General features: G+C 43.2%; 1 protein-coding gene across 2 annotated transcripts in view; it reads left to right on the plus strand.

The window, feature by feature from the left end:
• Nucleotides 1-23,337, plus strand: part of ankdd1a (ankyrin repeat and death domain containing 1A) — a 273,678-nt gene that overhangs the window by 111,641 nt on the left and 138,700 nt on the right. For both annotated transcript variants that reach the window (XM_060853051.1, XM_060853052.1), the window contains exons 8-10: nt 2,881-2,979; nt 7,627-7,725; nt 21,630-21,728. In XM_060853051.1, coding sequence (XP_060709034.1) covers nt 2,881-2,979; nt 7,627-7,725; nt 21,630-21,728 — 297 coding nt within the window. The remainder of the gene's footprint in view (nt 1-2,880; nt 2,980-7,626; nt 7,726-21,629; nt 21,729-23,337) is intronic.

The following is a 23,337-nucleotide window of genomic DNA, read 5'->3' on the forward strand; positions in this document are numbered from 1 at the left end:
GATGGGGTGATGGTGTTTGAGATGTTGTGTGTAAGGTATCACTCCATGAGTATGACTATGTAGCATGACTAGCCTGTGAGACAGCTGTCCCAATCTTGTCACTAGCCTTCAGATGTTAGTAATGAGGACTCTGTAAGGTTGGAAGATCACATCAGCCACGATCTCATTGAATGGCTTGCTTCTGCTCCTATGCCTTATGGTCTTATAACCTTATGATCTAATCATTATTATCTCATAATGTGCTACAAACTTCGGGCAAAAACTCTTTATTCAGGTGTCAGCTTCATCATTATTTTATTTCTAATCTGGGTACCTCAGTCCATTCTATTCTTACGTCTATCTTCATGTCATGTATGATCTTGTTCTCCTAAACCTCTTGAGTCACTCCATGCAGCTGCTTGCAAAACTCTCTCACAAATGATTTAACTCTCTCTTACAAATTCTATTTCATTGCTATTGATCTTAATGTCCACTGTAAATCTCAATGTCCTCCCTGTCGTTAGCTCAAAGGGAATCAATCTGGGTGTTTCCATGAATTCCATTAAGATATTAGGATATCCCTAGACACAGACTTCAACAATACTATGGCATAAAATTTACTCCGATGGAGATTACTCAGGCCAAATAGTTTGCCTCTGTTCCACATATCCCATGTAGATTGTTTAATGTGGAGAATTAAGAGATCGTCCAATTTGGAACAAAGAAAGCTTATTTAGAGTAACTTTTGAATGGTTTAAAGATAGATATGAGGGATTGAATGGCTAGCTCCTATTTCAGTGCAAACAAATACAGCCAGGTGCACACCTTGTTCCCTGCAATTTCTGTGCTTCCTACATATGAATGCAGGCTGTAGGCATGTTTTCAACTGAGGTGTTGAAAGGCATTTATTTAAGCACTAAATAAGCAGCACTATGCATACCTAAATAGAAGGTGTTAACCTGGTAAAAATACTAAACAGTACTACTTGTAAGCCAGATAGTATAAACAACAAGTGATAGACCATCCGGTCACATCCAGTCATGATGGTGGTGGACAATCAAACAACTCACTGGATGAATAAGCTCCACAAATATCCCCATCCTCAATGATGGAGGAGCTGAACACACAAGTGCAAAAGATAAGTCTGAAATATTGTCAGTAATCTTCAGCCAGAAGTGCTGTGTGGATAATCAATGAAACCTTTTTGAGTGGTCCCCAGCATCACAAATATCAGTCTTCAGCCAGTTCAACTTATTCCATGTGATATGAAGAAATGGTTAGAGGCACTGGACAGACCGAAGGTTATGGACCCCGACAACATTCCAGCAACAGTACAGAAGACTTGTGCTCCAGAATTTGCTGCTCCCCTAGCCAAGCTGTTCCAGTACAGTTACACAGTCCTTTACTCAGAGAGTAGTAGGGGCGTGGAACGCACTGCCTGCAACAATTGTAGACTCACCCCTTTATGGGAATTTAAATGGTCATTGGATAGGCATTTGAAATAGAATGGGATAATGTAGATTAGATGGGTTTCAGATTGGTTTCACTGGGCGATGCAACATCGAGAGCCGAACATCATGTGCTGTAATGTTCTACATTCTACGTTCTACACCACTGGTGTTTACCCGACAATGTGGAAAATTGCCCAGGTATGCCTTGTACACAAAAAGCAACTCAGCTAATTATCATCCCAACAGTCTGCCTCAGTAGAGCGATGGATAATTTCAGCAAGCATTAGCTACTCAGCAATAAACTGTTACTGATACTCAGTTGAGTTCCACCAGGGCCGTGAAGTTCCTGACCTCATTACAACCTCAGTTCAAACATGGACAAAAGAGCTGAATTCCAAACATGAGGTGAGATTCAACTGAATGTGGCATCAAGAGGCCCTTGCAAAACTGGAATTAATGGGTATCACGGCAAACTCTCTGCTGGTTGGAGTGAACACTGGCACAAAGGAACATAATTGTGGTTGTTGGAAATCAGTCATTTAAGCTCATGGACATCTCTGCAAGTGTTCTTCAGGGTAGTGTCCTTGGCTCAACCATCTTTAGCTACTTCATCAATGATTTTCCCTCCACCATAAGGTCAGAAGTAGGGTGTTTGCTAATGATTGCACATATTCAGCACCATTCACGACTCCTCAGATATTGAAGCAGTTCATGTTCGGTGCAAAAGATCTGGACAATACCCAGACTTGGTCTGACATGTGGCAAGTAACATTAGCACCATATAAATGCCAGACAATTCCCATCTCCAATAGTAGACAATCTAACTACTATCCCTTGACATTCAATAGTGATACCATTACTGAATCCCCCACCATCAATATCTTTGACCATAAATTCAATTGGAAGTGCCACGTAAGCACAGTGGTTACGAGAGCAAGTCAGAGGCAAGAAATGCTGCATCAAGTAATTCATTTCCTGACTCCCGCAAAGCTTGTCCACCATATATCATGAGTGTGATGGAATATTCCCCATCTAGAAGGACAAGGATGACAGATTCATCAGAACACCATCATTTGCAAGTTCCTTTCCAAACCACTTGGAAATATATCATTGTTCTTTCACCGTTGCTGTGTCAAAATCCTGATATTTCCTCACCTCATAGTGGGTCAACTTGCAGAGTTTCAAGAAGGCAGCTCACCATCATTTTCTCAAGGACAACCAGGAACAGGCAATAAATACTGGCCATCAGTGATGCCTACTTCGCATGAATTAATTTAAAAAAGCTCCTACAGTCAATATAAAATTGCACCAAAATTTTATAAATGTGTCCAATGTGACATTTCTAAACATTGTTGTCACCATTAGACAAGTAATTTATTTGCAACTTAAAATATGATTAGTTTTCTGCATTTGTCACTCTTGAGCTTGTCAGTGTTCTTTCTGTTTACAGGAAGGTGAGACTGCATTGCATTTAGCAGCTGAAGAAGGACATTCCAGCTGTGTGAAAGTTCTTCTGAATGGTGCCTGTGATGTAAATGCCCAAACAAATGTGAGTAAAACTTAAAGTTTTGCTGCAATATTATGGAGCACGCCTGTTGTCAAAAATCAGAAATACCTGTCTTACTGTACCTTGAACTTTCCTGGCCCCTTAGTTCTCATATGAAACCTGGGATCCTTGGGTTGCGAGTATGCTGATTGCTGTCGGTATGTCAATCACCGCATTGACATACAGTTCAAGGCGTTGATCCAGAGCATGGACCTCGAAGGCCTGCATGGTCAAAAAGTTAATTAGGGGGAATTGAGTCATTGTGACTTGTTGTGTAATTGGTCTACCTCATACAAATCCCCCCCTCACCCCCCACCCCCCCACTGCCAGTCCACCCACCCACTGTGTAATTTGCCCAAAATCAATAATATATGTTTCCAGTGCTTGAACTTGGGTTCAGTTAGCTCAGTTGGTTGCACAGCTGTTTTGCGATGCAGTGTTGCCAACAACATGGGATCAGTTCCTACACTGCCATCATGAAGTACTTCCTTCATGACTTCTTCCTTTACCTGAAGAACAGTGACCTTCAGGTTAAATCACCACCCTCTCAGAAGAGAGCAGCCCTCTTAACTGGGAGGGCTGTGGTAACGTTTTTGAGTCTTTGAGCCATCAGCGAATGGGAACAAATTTTCTTTTGAGTACTTTAGCTAAACTCCAATTTCATTAGGCTAATTGAAATAGTTTCATAGAATCTGGTATCCCATCACTAAATCACCCTGTATTTACCCCAGATTGGAGTCTGTCCCCTGAACTGAGATTCTAAATCCCCTGGTTCCTTTTTCTGAGGCAATTCTAATCTCATGCTTATATTTTTAAAATTAGAATTAGAATTGGAATTAGAATCCCTACAGTGTGGAAACAGGCCCTTCAGCCCGACAAGCCCACACCAATCCTCCAAAGAGTAACCCACTCAGGTCCATTCCTCTACCCTATATTTACCCCTAACTAATGCACCTAACCTATGCATCCCTGAACACTATTGGCAATTTAGCATGGCCAATTCACCTAATCTGCACATTTTTGAATTGTGAGAGGAAACCGGAGCACCCAGAGGTAACCCACGCAAATAACGATGCACTGTGACTGCAAATTTCCCACAGTCGCCCAAAGCTGGAATTGAATCTGGGTCCCTGACGCTGTGAGGCAACAGTGCTAACCACTGAGCCATCGTGCTGCCCTTTATGTAGCCAACTTGGTGTCAATTGCCTGAACTGAAGAGATTCTGAATCTCCTGGTTATATTTATTTCTTTTTTCTTAACTGAAGAGATGCTAATCTCCTGGGAGTTTTTTTTCTCTTTTTTTTTTAAAAATCCTTTATACCCCCTACACTGCTGCCATACAGCAGACTGCCATATTGTCGTTGCAGACAGGAGTAGTGTTTATTCTCCCCAGCACCTGTGTCATGTGCATGTGTGAGGGTATAGGTCACAGTGAAAAGCCCCAGTTGTGTAGATTTCACCATCAGGAAAAACATTGATGTTGGCAGGGAACCTGTGACAGTATTTACATGGAAGAAAAAATGAGGGGAAATAAATAACTCTGTGCCCACCACTCCCTCATACTCCTTCTTCAAGGACACCTGGGCTCAAATGTAAGTGTGAAAGAGGGGCAGGCAGTAGTCGGAAACAATCCCCTGCCTGGACATGTTAATAGCCAGCCAGCCTGGCCAAGCCCAGGAGCAAATCCATCAGGAGATCCTCCAACCTTTCTGTTCTGCTCTGCGCCGGGTGATCTCCTGATTAGCCAAGGCTTTCCTGTTTGGCCCAGGTGAACAACCCTAATCAAGGACCTCACAGTCAACAAGATCGAGCTGGTTCCAATCACTACATTCCGCAACCACTTCCCGCCCCCCCCCCCCCCCCCCCCCCCCCCGCCCCAAGCCGGATCTTTCTCACGTAGAATTGCATGTTACATTTTCGCTCCAGGTCTGGTTCCACTGATTCGAACTGTGATACAGGAAGCATTTACCAGATTGTAGCCCTTTTCTTGTGTCTGGAATGTCTCGGGAGAGTTTCCACCTCTTTTTCCAGTGGTAATGATCTCAAGGCTGCATCCATCTCATGCTCTGAGGTTTCCTTAACACTAGCTGGAGGGGGAGAACCCATAATTTCTGACAGGCCTTCTGGCTGTTCTGAGGGACCAGATTTGTTTTGCTCCCACCCTATTTGCAAAGTAACAGCTTTCAGGTGACCCATATGTTTATTCAGGACTATATCACCTACCCGAACTTTGTGAGTCACATCAACTTTGCCTCATATCCATGTAGGGCCGTTCATATGGTTTTGGCACCAAACTTCATCCTCTGAATTAAATTGTCTCTCTCACTTAGAGGAGGCTTGTGGACGACATTGGGACTCCTGCTGCCATTTCACTGCCCTTAAACCTTTGCCCTCAAGTTTTGGACGACCCCACCTTGGGGTAAAGATTTTGCCTATTGACCTATGTGCCCCTCATAATTGTATAAACCTCTATAGGGTTACCTCTCAGCCTCCAACACTCCAGGGAAAATAGCCCCAGCCTATTCAGCCTCCCCCTCTAGTTCAAACCCACCAACTCTGTCAACATCCTTGTAAATCTTTTCTTAACCCTGTTCAGGTTTCACAACATCCATCCTACTGTTTGCAGTATTCCAAAATATGTCTTACCAATGTCCTGTACAACTGTAACATGGCCTCTCAGCTCCTATACTCAATGTTCTGATCAATTGAGGAAAGCAAACCAAACTCCTTCTTCACAATCCTACCTACCTGTGACTCCACTTTCAAGGAACTATGAATCTGCACTCCAAGGTCTCTTTGTTTAGCAACACTCCCCAGGACTTACTCTTAAGTGTCTAAGTTCTGCCCTGATTTGTCTTTCCAAAATACAGCACCTCACATTTATCTAAATTAAACTCCATCTGCCATCCTTGGCCTGTTGGTCCATTTGTATCCTGTTGTATTCTGAGGTAACCTTCTTCCCTGTCCACAACACCTCCAATTTAGATATCATCTGCGAATGTGCTAATCATACATCCTGTGTTCACATTCAAATAATTTATATAAATGGCAAAAAGCAGTGGACTCAGCACCGATCTTTGTGGCACACCATTAACCACAGGTCTGCACCCTAAAAAACAACCCTCCACCACCATCCCCATCTCCTACCTTCAAGCCAGTTTTGCCTTCAAATGGCTAGTTCTCCCTGTATTCTGTGTGCTCTTACCTTGCTAACCAGTCTAAATTGTAGAACCTTGTTGAATGCCTTCCTGAAGTCCATATAGATCACGTCCATCACTCTGCCTTCATCAATCCTCTTTGTTACTTCTTCGAAGAACTCTGTTGTTAGTGAGACATGATTTCCCATGCACAAAGACATGTTGACTACCCCTAATCATTCCTTTTTTTTCCGAACACATGTAAATCTGGGCGGCACGGTGGCACAGTGGTTAGCACTGCTGCCTCACAGTGCCAGAGACTCAGGCAACTGTCTGTGTGGAGTTTGCACATTCTCCCCGTGTCTGCGTGGGTTTCCTCCGGTTTCCTCCCACAGTCCAAAAATGTGCAGCTTAGGTGAATTGGCCATGCTAAATTGCCCGTTGTGTTAGGTGAAGGGGTAAATATAGGGGAATGGGTCTGGGAGGGTTGTTCTTCGGAGAGTCGGTGTGGACTTGTTGGGCTGAAGGGCCTATTTCCACACTAAGTAATCTAATTTAATCTAATCTAAATCCTGTCCCTCATGATTCCCTTCAACAACTTGCCCACTACTGATATCAGGCTCACTGATCTATAGTTCATTAGCCTTTCCCTTTCTTATATAGTGGCACCACTAAGACTGGTTTAGCCAACCTCCTGTCTTCTGGCGCCCCATCTGTGGCTATCAATACAAATATCTCAGCAAGAGATTCAGCCATCACTTCCCTAGCTTCCCACAGACCTTGTAGGGATCCTAGCTGAACACCACCAAGGTTATCCATGGGTTTCCAAAATGAAGGTATTGCAAGAGTGCCAACAAGGCCTGTTTGAAGTTACTTCAGAAATGACTGCATGGCTGCTCTAAAAATAATTCAGAGCTGAAAATGTGTTGCTGGTTAAAGCACAGCAGGTTAGGCAGCATCCAAGGAACAGGAAATTTGACGTTTCGGGCCAGAGCCCTGATGAAGGGCTCTGGCCCGAAAGGTCGAATTTCCTGTTCCTTGGATGCTGCCTAACCTGCTGAGCTTTAACCAGCAACACATTTTCAGCTCTGATCTCCAGCATCTGCAGACCTCACTTTTTACACTAAAAATAATTCACCCTCCTTGCAAAGGATCATTATATCTGCAATTAATTGAGTACGTGAAATGGCGCTCTGTGGGTAGCAGATAGTGATTCAACAGTTAATTAGCTTTTTATGCCATCCTTTCCACTGTTTAAATTTGCTTTGGTTGATGCATTCATAAAACAAAGTTGTTTGACCTGTGCAATCAGTATCAATTATGTTTTCTTTTGAGTAGCATTTGTAAGTGACCAGCATTGTCATCTTTTGCAAATGTTGAAAGCACTAGATGTTACGTCCATTCTTTGCAAGATTCATCTGTCCAATCTGTGGCATTGCTATCTTGAATATTAAACATGATTATAAACTTTCCTTTTGAAGATTTTAAACCCATTTTGTGTTTCTTCCTGCAGAAGAATATGACTGCTCTGCATTATGCAGCATGTCACGGTTGGGTGAAGGTGGCTGAGCTGCTGATTAAAGCTGACATAAATGTGGATGCGGTTAACCATGTGAGTCTGAAAGGTTATTTCTGTAAGAAACTGAGTTCCTTCTGGAGACTGAGATTGGGCTTAGTGAAAGTGAAAATTATCACAGTCAAATTTCCGTGGAGTTCAGGAGGAATGGTGTTCTTCTTAACCACTACCACGCACTACACGTTCCAACAAATTCTGGTTCAATGTGGAGTCATATTTAGAGCGTTTCTAAGATTAATGCTGTATAAATAATGTATTATGAGACTATTACTGAATATGCACCAAAGTAGGGCAATAATTTGAGACATAAATTAGCCATTATTTAATTGAATTGAGAATTTCCTTCAAGGGGATGAATGAACTTCTGCAGCTCATATGTGATGTCCAAGTGCAGTGCTGATCCAGGTGCTGAGAATTAAATTAAATTTCAATGATACTCTTCAGTAATGCAGAGAAGAAAGCAGTAGACAGGTTTGTTCCTCTGCAAACATCTGTCTTCTGTGTTGGAGCTTTTAATAGGTGGTAACGTACTGGAGATTGCAGTTCTTCCCACTTTATCTCCACTGACGAAAGTCTGTACTTCTGTCTTAATAATATTAAATTTTAGTACATAAACAGTGTTGCTTTTATAATGAAAACAAAAAAGATCTGAAATTTTATTTCAATTTCTACAAGAACCAACTGAAAAAGCTGCCATGGGGTGATTTGTCATGAAAGCTTTCAATTTCAGCTTTATTTCTTTTCCTGAATGTAAGTCATGCCATTACTGTGAAACAGAACAATTTTAATTAGTGTCATTAGAGTTATATATATAGATTAGGTTAGATTAGATTAGATTCCCTACAGTGTGGAAACAGGCACCTCGGCTCAACAAGTCCACACCGACCCTCAGAAGAGTAACTCACCCAGACGCATTTCCCTCTGACTAACTACAGGCAATTTAGCATGGCCAATTCACCTGACCTGCATATCTTTGGATCATGGGAGGAAACCGGAGCACTCAGAGGAAACCAACGCAGACACGGGGAGATTGTGCAAACTCCACACAGAGAGTCGCCCAAGGCTGGAATTGAACCTGGGACCCTGGTGCTTTGAGGTAGCAGTGCTAACCACTGAGTGTACACCATGTAATCAAATTCTCCCAGTACCTTGAATGATTGTCCAGTTCACTGTACTACCAGTAGAAAAGTAGTTATATTTGGTAATGAAAATACTGGTCTTGCTGGAATTCTGTTTTGAAGTCTCAAAGACAAATTAGACATGTATGTATCTTTCACTAGTCTTACTGTTCTCTCCTTCTGGGATAAGAAGATATTGTTCCCAGTGGTAGGAGGAGCAGCAACAAGAGGACAGAGATTAAAGGTAATTGATGAAAGAAACAGAGGCGGAGATGAAGATAAAAAGAATTATACAACAAATTGTTGTGATCGTAAATTTGCTGTGTGAAAAGATGGTGGTAGCAGATTTAATAGTAACTTTCAAATGGATAGCAATAGGTTTTTGGTTCAACTTGGTTATTGCTGAATATATACCATTATACTGAAGCTTTTCATTTTGCACTCCTGAAATAATTCACGAGAAATATCAAAGTAAAAGGAAAACAGCATTTAAATTGAATGAGTGGAGAGAACTGATTGTTTGGCAAGTAGATCTAATTCGTCAGGTATTGTTCTGAGAAATGAACCAGACAATGACTATCACCTACAGATACTGCAGATGTATTTTTTTTCTGTTTGTAAGGAGTATGTCCTGTGTATTAATATATATAAGTGCACATCACTGCATACCCAACTGACCACCATAAATTCATTGTCAGTATAGGAGAGCATTGTCAGTGCTGGTCGTTAAAGAAAGGCGCTGTGGGAAAAGATGTGGTAACAGAAACTAAGTCAGTGGCATTCGTGAATGTAGTAAAGGAGACCCAATGTGCACAGCCTAGGCAGGGTTTGGATATGGAGTCAAGTACCTGATCTCTACAAAGAATTCACCTCTGTGGGTAAGGATTACTCAGAAAGATCAAGGGAAGAAGGGAAAGAAGATATAATTTTGAGAGATACAAGATCTAACCAGTCATTGATTGTATGGGATGAGCAAATATGCGCTCTTTCTGATCTGTTATCCAAGAGTGTAGTAATTTGTGGGATAGATGGAGAGAAATTTAGCTATGTAAGATCAGGTTGGAGTGCTAACTTAAGTCTTGGGGAAGTTACAGTGGGAGTGATTGACACATTGTCACTTCCAGGAATTCATTTTGTTCTTGGGAATGATTTGGCAGGGTCCAAGGTGGGAGGGACACCCCATGTTGTGGAGAAGCCCAAGAAACCGAGGAGTTAAAACAGAAATATCCCGGTATTTTCCCAGACTATGTGGTAACCAGATCCCACTATTATAAGTCACAGAACAAAGGGAAAAGTAAAGAGAAAGATGAAGGAGTTGAGGTTCAGTTAGCAGAAACCCTGTTTGATGTAATGGTGCAGGAAAATCTTGAACAGGCAAGAGGGTCAGACAGAAATGTTTAGTCCTGAAAGGCTAAGAGACTTGCAACAGCAAGTCAAGATGATAAAGAATATATATGTCGATGCATACTCCAAAAGAAGACAGAATATATTGGAGGGTTATTATCTGAAAGATAGAATCTTCAGATAGAAATGGAGACCACAGCAGGTTAGTGCAGAGTAGAAATGGGCCAAAATGCACCAGTTTGTGTTACCAGTAGCATACAGAGGGGAAGCGTTACAGGTAGCACATGAACTACCTATAGGAGGTCACCTAGGGTTACGAAAGACTCAGGCTAAGGTACAAAAACATTTCTTTAGGTCTGGAATGCTCAAATTTTGGTCTGGAATGTTAACTTTTTCCATATGTGCCATACATGCCAAATGGTAGGTAAGCCACAGGAAGTGAAAAAACCAGCACCTTTGTTACCAATTCTCACAGTTAAAGAATGTTTCATGCGAATTATAATTGATTGTGTAGGTCCCCTCCTGAGAACTAAAAGGGGGAACCAGTACTTGTTAACCATAATGGATGTGTCTACCAGATTGCCGGAGGCAATTCCGTTACAGAGTATCAAAGCAAAAAAGAGAGTAAAGGTGTTTGTAGCTTTCTTCACATGGTATGGACTACCCAGAGAGATTCAATTGGACCAAGGGTCAAATTTTACTGCTGGACTGTTCAAGGAGGATATGGATAGCTTAGGTATACAGCACTTTAAATCCAGTGTGGATCATCCTGAATCCCAGGGAGCTTTAGAAAGGTAGCATCAGACCTTGAAGACCATGTTAAGAGCTTACTATCAGGATTAGCCAAATGATTGGGATAAAGGTATCCCATTGGTATTGTTTGCCATTAGAGAAGCCCCAAAAGAAAAATTGACAGCAGCAAAGTGAGAGATCTCACAATTAGATTATGTATCGGAGGTGAGGGAGAGATTAAATTGAGTAGGTGAGTTAGCTAAACAGCAGCTAAAGAGGGGAAAGTGTAGAATGAAGCAGGTGGCAGATAATAACTCTCAGACTCTCATGATTTCTTAGTGTTAGTACTGTTATCAATGATAGGTGATCCCTTCAAAGCCAGTTTGATGGTTCCTATCAAATTGAGAAAAAAATTGAGTCAGGTGAACTATTTAATAAGGATGCCCGGTCGAAAAAAGGTATTGGTTATGTCGCGTGAACGTGTTGAAACCGTGTTACACTGGAGAGAAAAAACTAGAGAAACAGGTGTTATATACTGTCTGCAGCGTGAAGAATCAAATCCAGATGATATGGATTTTGAGCTGCTTCAAAATAGATTAAGAAATGAAGAAGTCCTTGAGTGAGATAGATTAGTAAGCATGGAACAGAGTTGAAAGATTGGTTTATACAGTATAAGGGCATATGTAATAATCAGATGGGGAGGACTGATGGTACTGTACATGAATTAGATGCAGGGAATACTGCTCCGATAAAACACCTCCATTGGCTTAATCTTCTCAAAACCAGACAGGTCCAGATGGAGGTGGAGGCCAAACTCAACAAGAAGATCATCAAACCAAGTCAGCGCAAGTGAGTTTTCCGATCATCTTAGTTCCCAAACTGGATGGGTTTGGATTATTCTGCGTGGATTATCGGAAGGTCAATGCTGTTACAGAATCGGATTCATAGCCAGTTCCTAGAATGGAGGACTGTATCGACAAGCCAGTTACATCGCCAAGATGGACTTAATACGTGGTTACTGGCAGGTACCTTTACCAGAGACAGCAAATGAAATTTCTGCATTTGTAACCCCAGCTGAGCTATATCATTTTGAAGTGATGCCTTTTGGAATGAGGAACATGTCCGTCACATTCCAAAGACTCATGAACAGAGTTGTAGCTGGGTTAATAAACTGTGCAATCTATTTGGACGATGTAGTGATCTTTAGTAAGTCCTGGAAAGCTGAAAATGTGTTGCTGGAAAAGCGCAGCAGGTCAGGCAGCATCCAAGGAACAGGAGATTCAACGTTTCGGGCATAAGCCCTTCTTCAGGAATGAGGAAAGTGTGTCCAGCAGGCTAAGATAAAAGGTAGGGAGGAGGGACTTGGGAGAGGGGCTATGGAGATGCGATAAGTGGAAGGAGGTCAAGGTGAGGGTGATAGGCCGGAGTGGAGTGGGGGCGGAGAGGTCAGGAAGAAGATTGCAGGTTAGGAAGGCGGTGCTGAGTTCGAGGGATTTGACTGAGACAAGGTGGGGGGAGGGGAAATGAGGAAACTGGAGAAATCTGAGTTCATCCCTTGTGGTTGGAGGGTTCCTAGACGGAAGATGAGGCGCTCTTCCTCCAACTGCCGTGTCTGGCGATGGAGGAGTCCAAGTACCTGCATGTCCTTGGTGGAGTGGGAGGGGGAGTTAAAGTGCTGAGCCACATGGTGGTTGGGTTGGTTGGTCCGGGTGTCCCAGAGGTGTTCTCTGAAACGTTCTGCAAGTAGGCAGCCTGTCTCCCCAATATAGAGGAGGCCACATCGGGTGCAGCGGATGCAATAGATGATGTGTGTGGAGGTGCAGGTGAATTTGTGGTGGATATAGAAGGATCCCTTGGGGCCTTGGAGAGAAGTAAGGGAAGAGGGGTGGGCGCAAGTTTTGCATTTCTTGCGGTTGCAGGGGAAGGTGCCCGGAGTGGAGGTTGGGTTGGTGGGGGGTGTGGACCTGACGAGGGAGTCATGGAGGGAGTGGTCTTTTCGGAACGCTAATAGGGGAGGGGAGGGAAATATATCCCTGGTGGTGGGGTCCGTTTGGAGGTGGCGGAAATGACGGCGGATGATAGCTGTATATGGAGGTTGGTGGGGTGGTAGGTGAGAACCAGTGGGGTTCTGTTCTGGTGGCGGTTGGAGGGGCGGGGCTCAAGGGCGGAGGAGTGGGAAGTGGAGGAGATGAGGTGGAGGGCATCGTCGATCACGTCTGGGGGGCAACTGCAGTCCTTGAAGAAAGAGGCCATCTGGGCTGTGCGGTATTGGAACTGGCCCTCCTGGGAGCAGATGCGGCGGAGACAAAGGAATTGGGAATATGGGATGGTGTTTTTACAGGGGGCAGGGTGGGAGGAGGTGTAGTCTAGGTAGCTGTGGGAGTCAGTCGGTTTATAGTATATGTCCGTGTTGTTTCGGTCACCTGAGATAGAAATGGAGAGGGCTAGGAAGCGGATGGAGGAGTCTGAGACGGCCCAGGTGAATTTGAGGTCGGGATGGAAGGTGTTGGTAAAATGGATGAACTGATCAGCGCCGATACAGTCATCGATGTAGCGGAGGAAAAGGTGGGGGGTGGTGCCAGTGTAGTTGCGGAAGATGGACTGTTCCAGATATCCTATGAAGAAGCAGGCATAGCTGGGGCCCATGTGGGTGCCCATGGCAACTCCTTTGGTTTGGAGGAAGTGGGACGATTGGAAAGAGAAGTTGTTTAAGGTGAGGACCAGTTCATTCAGTTGAAGGAGGGTATCAGTGGAAGAGTACTGGTTGGTACGGCGGGAAAGGAAGAAGCGGAGGGCTTTGAGTCCTTCGTGATGGGGGATGGAGGTGTACTGGATGTCCATGGTGAAGATAAGGCGTTGGGGACCGGGGAAGCGAAAATCATGGAGGAGGTGGAGGGTGTGGGTGGTGTCCCGAACGTAGGTCGGAAGTTCTTGGACTAAGGGGGACAGGACCGTGTCGAGGTATGCAGAGATGAGTTCGGTGGGGCAGGAGCAGGCTGAGACAATGGATTGGCCCGGGCAGTCAGGTTTGTGGATTTTTGGCAGGAGGTAGAAACGGGCGGTGCGGGGTTGTGGGGCTATGAGGTTGGAGGCGGTGGATGGGAGACCCTGAGGTGATGAGGTTATGGATGGTCTGGGAGATGATGGTTTGGTGGTGTGAGGTGGGGTCATGGTCAAGGAGGCAGTAGGACACTCCCCACGCCCTCCACCTCCTCCATGATTTTCGCTTCCCCGGTTTCCCAACACCTTATCTTCACTCAAAGCCCTCCGCTTCTTCCTGCACTTTTCCAGCAACACATTTTCAGCTCTGATCTCCAGCATCTGCAGACCTCACTTTCTCCCCTAAGTCCTGGAAAGATCTCATGGTACAGTTGGCAGAGCTCTTTGAATGACTACGAGAAGCAAAATGCGTGATAAATTAAAAATAAACTAGGAACATTATAGGATAAGAGGAAGAGAGCCGCCAAGTGAACATAAGCCCCTTAGAGAATGAAGCTGGGGAAATAACACTGGTGAGCCAGAAAATTGCAAAGGAGTTGAATACTTTTTACCAGAGTTCACAGTAGCATTCCAAAATTACTAAAGATTCAATGTCCAAATGGAGGAGAGAAAAAGTACATGGAAAATAACAGAGTTAAAGACTGGACCTGATGGGATGCATCCTCTGATATTAAAGGAAGCAGCTACAGAGAAACTGGATATACTGATTGTATACTTTCCCAGAATCTTTAGATCCTGGAAAAGACCCAGAGGTTTAGAAAACTGCCAGTGGGATACCCATATTCAAAAAAGGGAAACAGACACAAAATCACAGGTAACTATACGCCAATTAGCTTAATGTCTGTGATTGGAAAATGCGAGAGTCTTTTACAAAGAATATATAATAGAGCATTTAGACATATATATGATCAAGCAGAGTCAGCATGCTTCATGAAGGTGAAATCATGCCTGACAAATTTATTAGATTTCTTTGAAGAGGTAACAAGCAGGGGAGATAAAGTGGAAGCTGTGGATGTATTAAATTTGGATTTTCAGAAGGTGTTTAGGCAAATTCTTAAGATAAGCACTCATGGTGTTGGTGCATGGATAGAGGACCGTCTATAACTTATGGAAGACAAAGTTGGGTTAAGGGCAGCATTTTCAGGCTGGCAGCCATTGGTGTGGCACAGATATTAGTGCTGGAGCTACAATTAGGTGCAAATACAAAGAGCAAAGAGAACAAAGAAAGTTTACAGCCCAGGAACAGGCCCTTCGGCCCTCCAACCTTGAGCTGCTTCAAATCCACTGTCTAAACGGGTGGCATGGTGGTTAGCACTGTTGCCTCACAGCACCAGAGACCTGGGTTCGATTCCCACCTCAGGCAACTGACTGTGTGGAGTTTGCACATTCTCCCCGTGTCTGCATGGGTTTCCTCCGGGTGCTCCGGTTTCTTCCCACAGTCCAAAAATGTGCATGTTAGGTGGATTGGACATGCTAAATTGCCCATTGTGTTTGGTGTAGGGGAATGGGTTTAGGTGGGTTGCGCTTCGGCGGGACCTGTTGGGCCAAAGGGCCTGTTTCCACACTAAGTAATCTAATCTGTAAGTAATCTAATCTAAATCTGTCGCTCATTTCCTAAGCATCTGTATCTCGATGCTCCCCACATACTCATCCATCTGTCCAGATGCATCTTAAATGCATCTTAAATGAATCTACCGTGCCTGCCTCTGCTACCTCTTCTGGCAACGCGTTCCAGACGCCCATCACCCTCTGTGTGAAGTACACGCATCCCCCTTAAACCTTCCACTTTTCACCTTGAATGCGTGACCCCTTGTTATTGAATCCTTCACCCAGGGAAAAAGCTTGTCTCTATTCACCCTGTCTACACAGAGTCATAGAGATGTACAGTATGGAAACAGATCCTTCGGTCCAACCTGTCCATGCTGACCAGATATCCTAACGCAATCTAGTCCTACCTGCCAGCACCTGGCCCATTTCCCTTCACACCCTTCCTATTCATATACCCATCCAAATGCCTCTTAAATGTTGCAATTGTACAAGTCTCCACACTTCCATACATGTGCCACACTCTGCGTGAAAAAGTTGCCCCTTAGGTCTCTTTTATATCTTTCCCCTCTCATCCTAAACCTATGCCCTCTAGTTCTGGACTTCTCGACCCCGGAGAAAAGACTTTGTCTGTTTATCCTATCCATGCTCCTCATAATTTTGTAAATCTCTATAAGGTCACCCCTCAGCCTCCGACACTCCAGGGAAAACAGCCCCAGCCTGTTCAGCCTCTCCCTGTAGCTCAGATCCTTCAACTCTGGCAACATCCTTGTATGTCTTTTCTGAACCCTTTCACGTTTCACAACATCTTTCCGATAGGATGGAGACTAGAATTGCATGCAATATTCCAAAGTGGCCTAACTAATGTCCTGAACAGCCGCAACATGACCTCCCAACTTCTGTACTCAATACTCTGACCAATAAAGGAAAGCATACCAAACGCCGCCTTCACTATTCTATCTACCTGCGAACCCACTTTCAAGGAGCTATGAAGCTGCACTTCAAGGTCTCTTTGTTCAGCAACACTCCCTAGGACCTTAAGTGTGTAAGTCCTGCTAAGATTTGCTTTCCCTAATTGCAGGACCTCGCATTTATCTGAATTAAACTCTATCTGCCACCTCTCAGCCCATTGACCCATCTGGTGCAGATCCTGTTGTAATCTGAGGTAACCCTCTTCGCTGTCCACTACACCTCCAATTTTGGTGTCTTCTGCAAACTTACTAACTGTACCTCTTATGCTCGCATCCAAATCATTTATGTAAATGACAAAAAGTAGATGGCCCAGCACCAATCCTTGTGGCACTCCACTGGTCACAGGCCTCCAGTCTGAAAAACAATCCACCACCACCACCCTCTTTCTTCCACCTTTGAGCCAGTTCTGTATCCAAATGGCTAGTTCTCCCTGTACTTCATGAGATCTAATCTTGCTAAGCAGTCTCCCATGGGGAACCTTGTCAAATGCCTGACTGAAGTCCATATAGATCACATCTACTGCTCTGCCCTCATCAATCTTCTTTGTTACTTCTTCAAAAACTCAATCAAGATCGTGAGACATGATTTCCCACGCACAAAGCCATGTTGACTACCCCTAATCAGTCCTTGCCTTTCCAAATAAATGTACCTCCTGTCCCTCAGGATTCCCTCCAACAACTTGCCCACCACCGAGCTCAGGCTCACTGGTCTGTAGTTCCCTGGCTTGTCTTTACTGCTGTTCTTAAACAGTGGCACCACGTTTGCCAACCTCCACTTTTCTGGCACCTCACCTGTGACTATCGATGATACAGATATCTCAGCAAGAGGCCCAGCAATCACTTCTCTAGCTTCCCACAGAGTTCTCGGGTACACCTGATCAGATCATGGGGATTTATACACCTTTAACCGTTTCAAGACATCCAACACTTCCGCCTCTGTAATCTGGACATTTTGCAAGATGTCACCATCTATTTCCCTACAGTCTATATCTTCCATATATTTTTCCACAGTAAATATTGATGCAAAATATTCATTTAATATCTGCCCCATTTTCTGTAGCTCCATACAAGGCCGCCTTGCTGATCTTTGAGGGGCCCTATTCTTTCCCTAATTACCCTTTTGTCCTTAATATATTTGTAAAAACCCTTTGGATTCTCTTTAATTCTATTTGCCAGAGCTATCTCATGTCCTCGTTTTGCCCTCCTGACTTCTCTCTTAAGTATATTCTTACAGGATTCACTTGATCTATCCTGTCTATACCTGTCATATGCTTCCTTCTTTTTCTTAACCAAACCCTCAATTTCTTTAGTCATCCAGCATCCCTATATCTACCAGTCTTACCCTTCACCCTGACAGGAATATACTTTCTCTGGATTCTTGTTATCTCAAGTTTTGCACCTTCTCTAGTAGGTACATCCACATGCTGAATCAGAAAATTGTCATGTACGCGCTTAACAAATTCCTCTCCATCTAAACCTTTAACACTATACCCTTCATAATTTTGTATACCTCAATCAGGTCCCCCCTCAATCTCCTTTTTTCTAATGAAAACAAACCTAACCTACTCAACCTCTCTTCATAGCTAGCACCTTCTATATCAGGCAGAATACAGAATAACTTAACCTATCCAAAAACCCAACAGTCTATCCCAACTTAGTAATGCTGTTCCAAATATTTGCAACATTCCCCATAAACACCCCTTGGCAAAAAAAAAGGTAAATTTAAACACGGTGTTACAGGAGAGAGAGAGATGGCAGAGAGATTAAGCGTGGAATACCTTCTTCCATGTAGTTGTTCTTGGACAAGCAGCCTCAAAACTGCCTGACTACTTTCAGTGAACAGCCAGACTGTAAAAACCAAATGAAATCAGAGAAAAGCTGAGCTGGAGAACTGGCTGCTCTTTTTTCAAAAACTTGAACATATTCTCAAGTAGTTAAAGCCAGACTTTTCAGAATTGCAGTTTTTACAACTTCTCTGGAAAAAAAAAAGGCCAAGGACAGCATAACCTTGTTAAAGGAGCACTATCATCATAAATATGAACGTTTTGTAGTTTCGTTTTGCTGAAGCTATTCAAGGCATTAATTGGACTACAGCTGGAATATTGTGAACAGTTTTAGGCTCCTACTTGAAAGTGAGAAAGAAGAAGAAGAAGGATGAGAGCCAACTGATTAACACATACAGGATTGGAGTAATATAGCTTTTGGTCCTTTGGTCCACTATGACTGTGTCAACCAAAATATACTGCTTCCATTTACTTGCACATGGACCCGGTATTTTTAAGTGCTTATGCAGATGTTTCTTAAATATTGCAAGAGTACTTGCTGCTTGAGATGGTGGTGGAAACATGTTCCACCTATCTGCCATCCTCTGAGTGAAAACATGTTTCGTCAGATCCCCTCTAAACCATTTCCTCTTCACTTAGAGCGTATGCCTGCTGGTCTTTGATACATCTGCCATCACCATCTATCCCGTCTGTGACTCTTATAATTTTGCATACCTGCATCAGATCTCCCCTCAGCCTCATCTGCTCCAGGGAAAATCACCCCGGCCTACCCAGGTTCTCCTCATAATTGAGATTTTCCACCCGAGATAACATCCTCATGAATCTCCTCTGCACCCTGTCCAATGCAATTATGTTCTTCTGATAATGTGGCAACCAGAACTAAGCTAATTGGAATAGCATGCCATCTGTAGTCTAATTAATTGTGGGCGGCATGGTGGCACAGTGGTTAGCACTACTGCCTCACAGCGCCAGAGACCTGAGTTCAATTCCCGCCTCAGGCGACTGTGTGGAGTTTGCAAGTTCTCCCCGTGTCTGCGTGGGTTTCCTCCGGGTGCTCCGGTTTCCTCCCACAGTCCAAAGATTGGTTAGGTTAGGTGAATTGGCCATGCTAAATTGCCTGTAGTGTCAGATTAGGGGTATGGGTGGGTTGCGCTTCGGCGGGTCGGTGTGGACTTGTTGGGCCGAAGGGCCTGTTTCCACACTGTAAGTAATCTAATCTAATCTCAAAAAGCTGCAGCTAGACTTCCTGCTTCTGTATTCTATGCACGAGCTAATGAAGGCAAGCAACCCAAATGCTTTCTTCACCACCCTATCTACCTGTGTTGGTCACTGTTTCTCAATACTCTTTAGGAATCTACCATTCGTTGTGCAAATCCTTTCCTTGTTAGCCCTCCCAAAATGTATCATACTCACACCTACCAGGATTAAATTCCATCTGCTCAATTTGACTGTAGCCTGAAACCATCTATTGACAACACCACCAATCTTTGTGCCATCTGTAAACTTACTGCTTATATCTTCGACATTTGCATTCAAGCCTTCAGCAGACATATCAAGCAGCAACACCCCAGCCCTGTTCTCAGTAGCACACTGCAAGTCACAGGCTTCCAATCACAAAAACAACCCTCCACCCTTTGCCTCTAATTTGAAAGCCAATTTTGGATTCTGTTTGCCAACTTTCCTGCAAGCCCATGGACTCTTACCTTTTAGACCAGCCTTCCATGTGGGACGTTGTCAGATACTTAACTGAAGTCCATGTAAACAACATCAATTGCACTAACATCATCAATATATTTAGTCACCATGTGAAAAAACTCAACTAAGTTACTCGGACAGGACTGCCCCTTCAACAAATCTGTGCTAACTATCTCTGATTAATCACCGTCTTTCCAACTGTTGCTTAATAACACCCCTCAGAATTTTTGCCAATAATTTCCCTCCTACTAAAGTCAGACTAACTGGGCCGTAATTACCTAGTCTATCCCTGCTGCCCTTCTTGAGTATAAGAATCAGATCATTGATCATCCAGTCATCTGGAGGCTGTTGGCCACCTCATCCGTGGCAACAAAGTATTAACTATCTCTGGTAGTGCCTCAGCAATATCCACTCTTTTTACCCTAGGCTGCTATGAAAGGTATCTCATCAGGCCCTGAGGATTTGTGTCCTTAATGCCCTCTAAAGCATCCAATATCTCCTTCTTATTAACCTTAGCTTGCTCTAGAACATCACCATGCCAACTAAAATCTCCAACTATAGTGCCAAACTTCTTTGTCTTACTGATGAGAAATATTCATTTAAGATTTGACGTAAGTCCACCAGCTCCATACACAATTGCCCATTTGGTCCCTAATATATTCCATTCTTTCCCAGTAATCCGCTTGCTCTTAATATATTTATAAAATGCCGTGAGGTTTTCCTTAATCCTTCCTGTCAAAGATATTTTGTTGCCTTCTTTGCTCTCCCACAACACTGTCTATACACTTGAAGGGCTATCTGTTTTTAATGCTCAGTAACAAACATATGCTTCCTTTTTCTCCTTTATTAAACTCCTCCCTCAATACTGCAGTGATGGTGTCCTTTATCACTAAGATGATGCCCTACTTCTCTTACACCACTGCCCCTCCCATACCTGAAACCTCTATATCTTTCAATATTGAGCTGCCAGTCCTGCCCTTCCTTTAACCAGCTCAGTAGCATATTTCTATACATTGATCAACATCTTAAGTCACCTGTCTTATCAGTCAGACTCTGTATTGAAATAGATATAATTTAGCTTTCTGGTCCTCCCATTTGCTTTATCATGCCCATGTCTTCTCCACATGCTAGATTCTTAGCAGTTGACAGGATGGATAGAGTAGGCATGTGGTGGGAGAATGAGGACATAATTTAAGAATAGGTATTGCACATTCAGGAAGGAGATGAGGATGAATTTTTTCTCTCAGAGTAGCGAACCTGTGGAATCATTACCACAGAGGGCTGTTGAGGCTGGGCTATTAAGCATATTCAATGCTGAGACAGATATTTAATCAGTAAGGGAATCAAGGACTGTGGGCAAAAAGACAGGAGAGTGCAGGTGGAGATTATCAGATCAGCTATTGCGTCATTGAATGGCTGAATAGATCCAATGGGCTGAATAGCCTACTTCTGCTAATATGTCCTATCTGTCTTACTAATATTTTCCCTAAAGACTTCTTTCTCACTAAGATATATCTTTACTGTCGGTCCTGCACATGGAAAATTAACTTGTTCTCTTTGAAGTTTTGGTATTTTTGCATTTTAACCTGATGGCTGAAAGACAATACATTTCACCACAGTATTTCTCTTTTTCAGTAATACTCTAGCTATGTTTATATTTCAGTTGCAGTTCACAGTTCATATCAAGTGAGGTCCGTGACTTTGCAAGTGTTTGTCTAGACTGCCATTAGTGACATGTCTGTCTTTTACAGCAAGGGGCCAGTCCAATACATCTTGCAGTGCTGCACAACCGTGACTCCATTGTCAAGCTACTAATTGATGCAGAATGTGATCTGGATATTGCCGATCATGTAAGAATTTGCCCTACAAAAATCACTTTGATTATCCATTTGAGTTGTTATTGTACTACTTGAATGTTTGTGTCAATTTTTTTGTAATTTTAAACAAACATCTTAGTGGTTTTAATATTACCTTGTAAATCATGTTTGTAATAATATCTGGTCTATTGTGGTGCATCTTGCAGTTCTGGCACTCGATCAGAAATCCAAAATAAAAGATGGTGGGTTCAGAATCTGTTTTGAACTTGAAATCAACAAAACTGGTGATAGCTGGGCTAACATGAGAAACTGACCAGAGGACCTGCTGGATTGTTGTTTAAAACCCAACCAATGCCCGTCAGATAGGAAATTGCCACACCAATCAAGTCCCGTATGCAGGAGAAACCAGCCCCAGGTTTCGTGGAAGCTCTTAATGCCTTCAAAGGAACAAAGGAATAGGGCATCAGTTACTGGTTGACCAGTGTTTCCTATATTACAGAAGTATGTATATTACAGCAAGAATATTTTCCTTCTTGTTTGCCAGTTTCAAAGATTAGATGAGATTAATTTCAGCCTTTTACCTTCAGGACTGACAGGATTAAGCAGAGCCAACATGAATTTCTAGTCACATCTTAAAGTTGATAAGGAGGAGCCAGGGGAATGTGTTTACTTTGACTTTCAGAAGATGTCATTAAGGTCTCACATAAGAGATTAGCATGTAAAATTAAAGCATGTGGGATTAGGGGATAATATGGATAAACACGTATAGAACCATACAGTACAGTAAAGGCCCTTTAGCCCATCAGGTCTGCATCGACAAAAAGTCTCTGACTCTCAATCTTCAGTAAACCCACTTTCCTGCACTCGGCACATAGTCTTGAATGTTATGTATTTTCAACTGCTCATTCAATTATGCAACTTTAAAGATTCCGAAATTTTCTCCCTCTCAGACAGTGCATTTCAAGGTTCCCACCACCCACTGAGTGAAATAATATTTTCTCATATCCCTTCTAAACCTCTTGCCACAACCCCTTTGATATTGGCCCTTCAACTAAGGGGAAAAACTGCATTCTATCCACCCTCTCCATGCCTGTCATAACCGTTCATACCTTTATCAGGTCCTTCCTCAGTCTTTTCTGCTCCAAATAAAACAACCCAAGCTTATCTAGTCTCTCTACATAGCTAAAACACTCCATCTCAAGCAATATTCTCCAGACCCACTTCATTGCAATTATATCTTTCCTATGGTGTGGTGACCAGGACTGCATGCATATCCAGCTGCGGCTTAACCAATTTCTGTATTTCTACATAATCTTGTTTTTCTTTATAGAAACCCTCCAGTGTGGAAACAGGCCAAAAGGCCCAATGGGTCCACGCCAACCCTCCGAAGAGCATCTCACCCAGACCCATCTTCCTACCCTATTCCTGTAAACCTACATTTCCTATGGCTAACCCACTTATTCTGCACATCCCTGCCAATTTTGGACAATTTAGCATGGCCATTTCACCTAACGTGCACATTTTTGGTCTTATAGTCTTTGCTTTGATTGATAAAGGCAAGTGTCCCATATGCCTTCTTAACTACCCTATTAATGTGTACCTCCATCCTTAGTCACTTGTGGACAAGTACCCCAAGATCCTA

This window comes from Hemiscyllium ocellatum, chromosome 39 (assembly GCF_020745735.1).
Source record: "Hemiscyllium ocellatum isolate sHemOce1 chromosome 39, sHemOce1.pat.X.cur, whole genome shotgun sequence".
NCBI lineage: Eukaryota > Metazoa > Chordata > Chondrichthyes > Orectolobiformes > Hemiscylliidae > Hemiscyllium > Hemiscyllium ocellatum.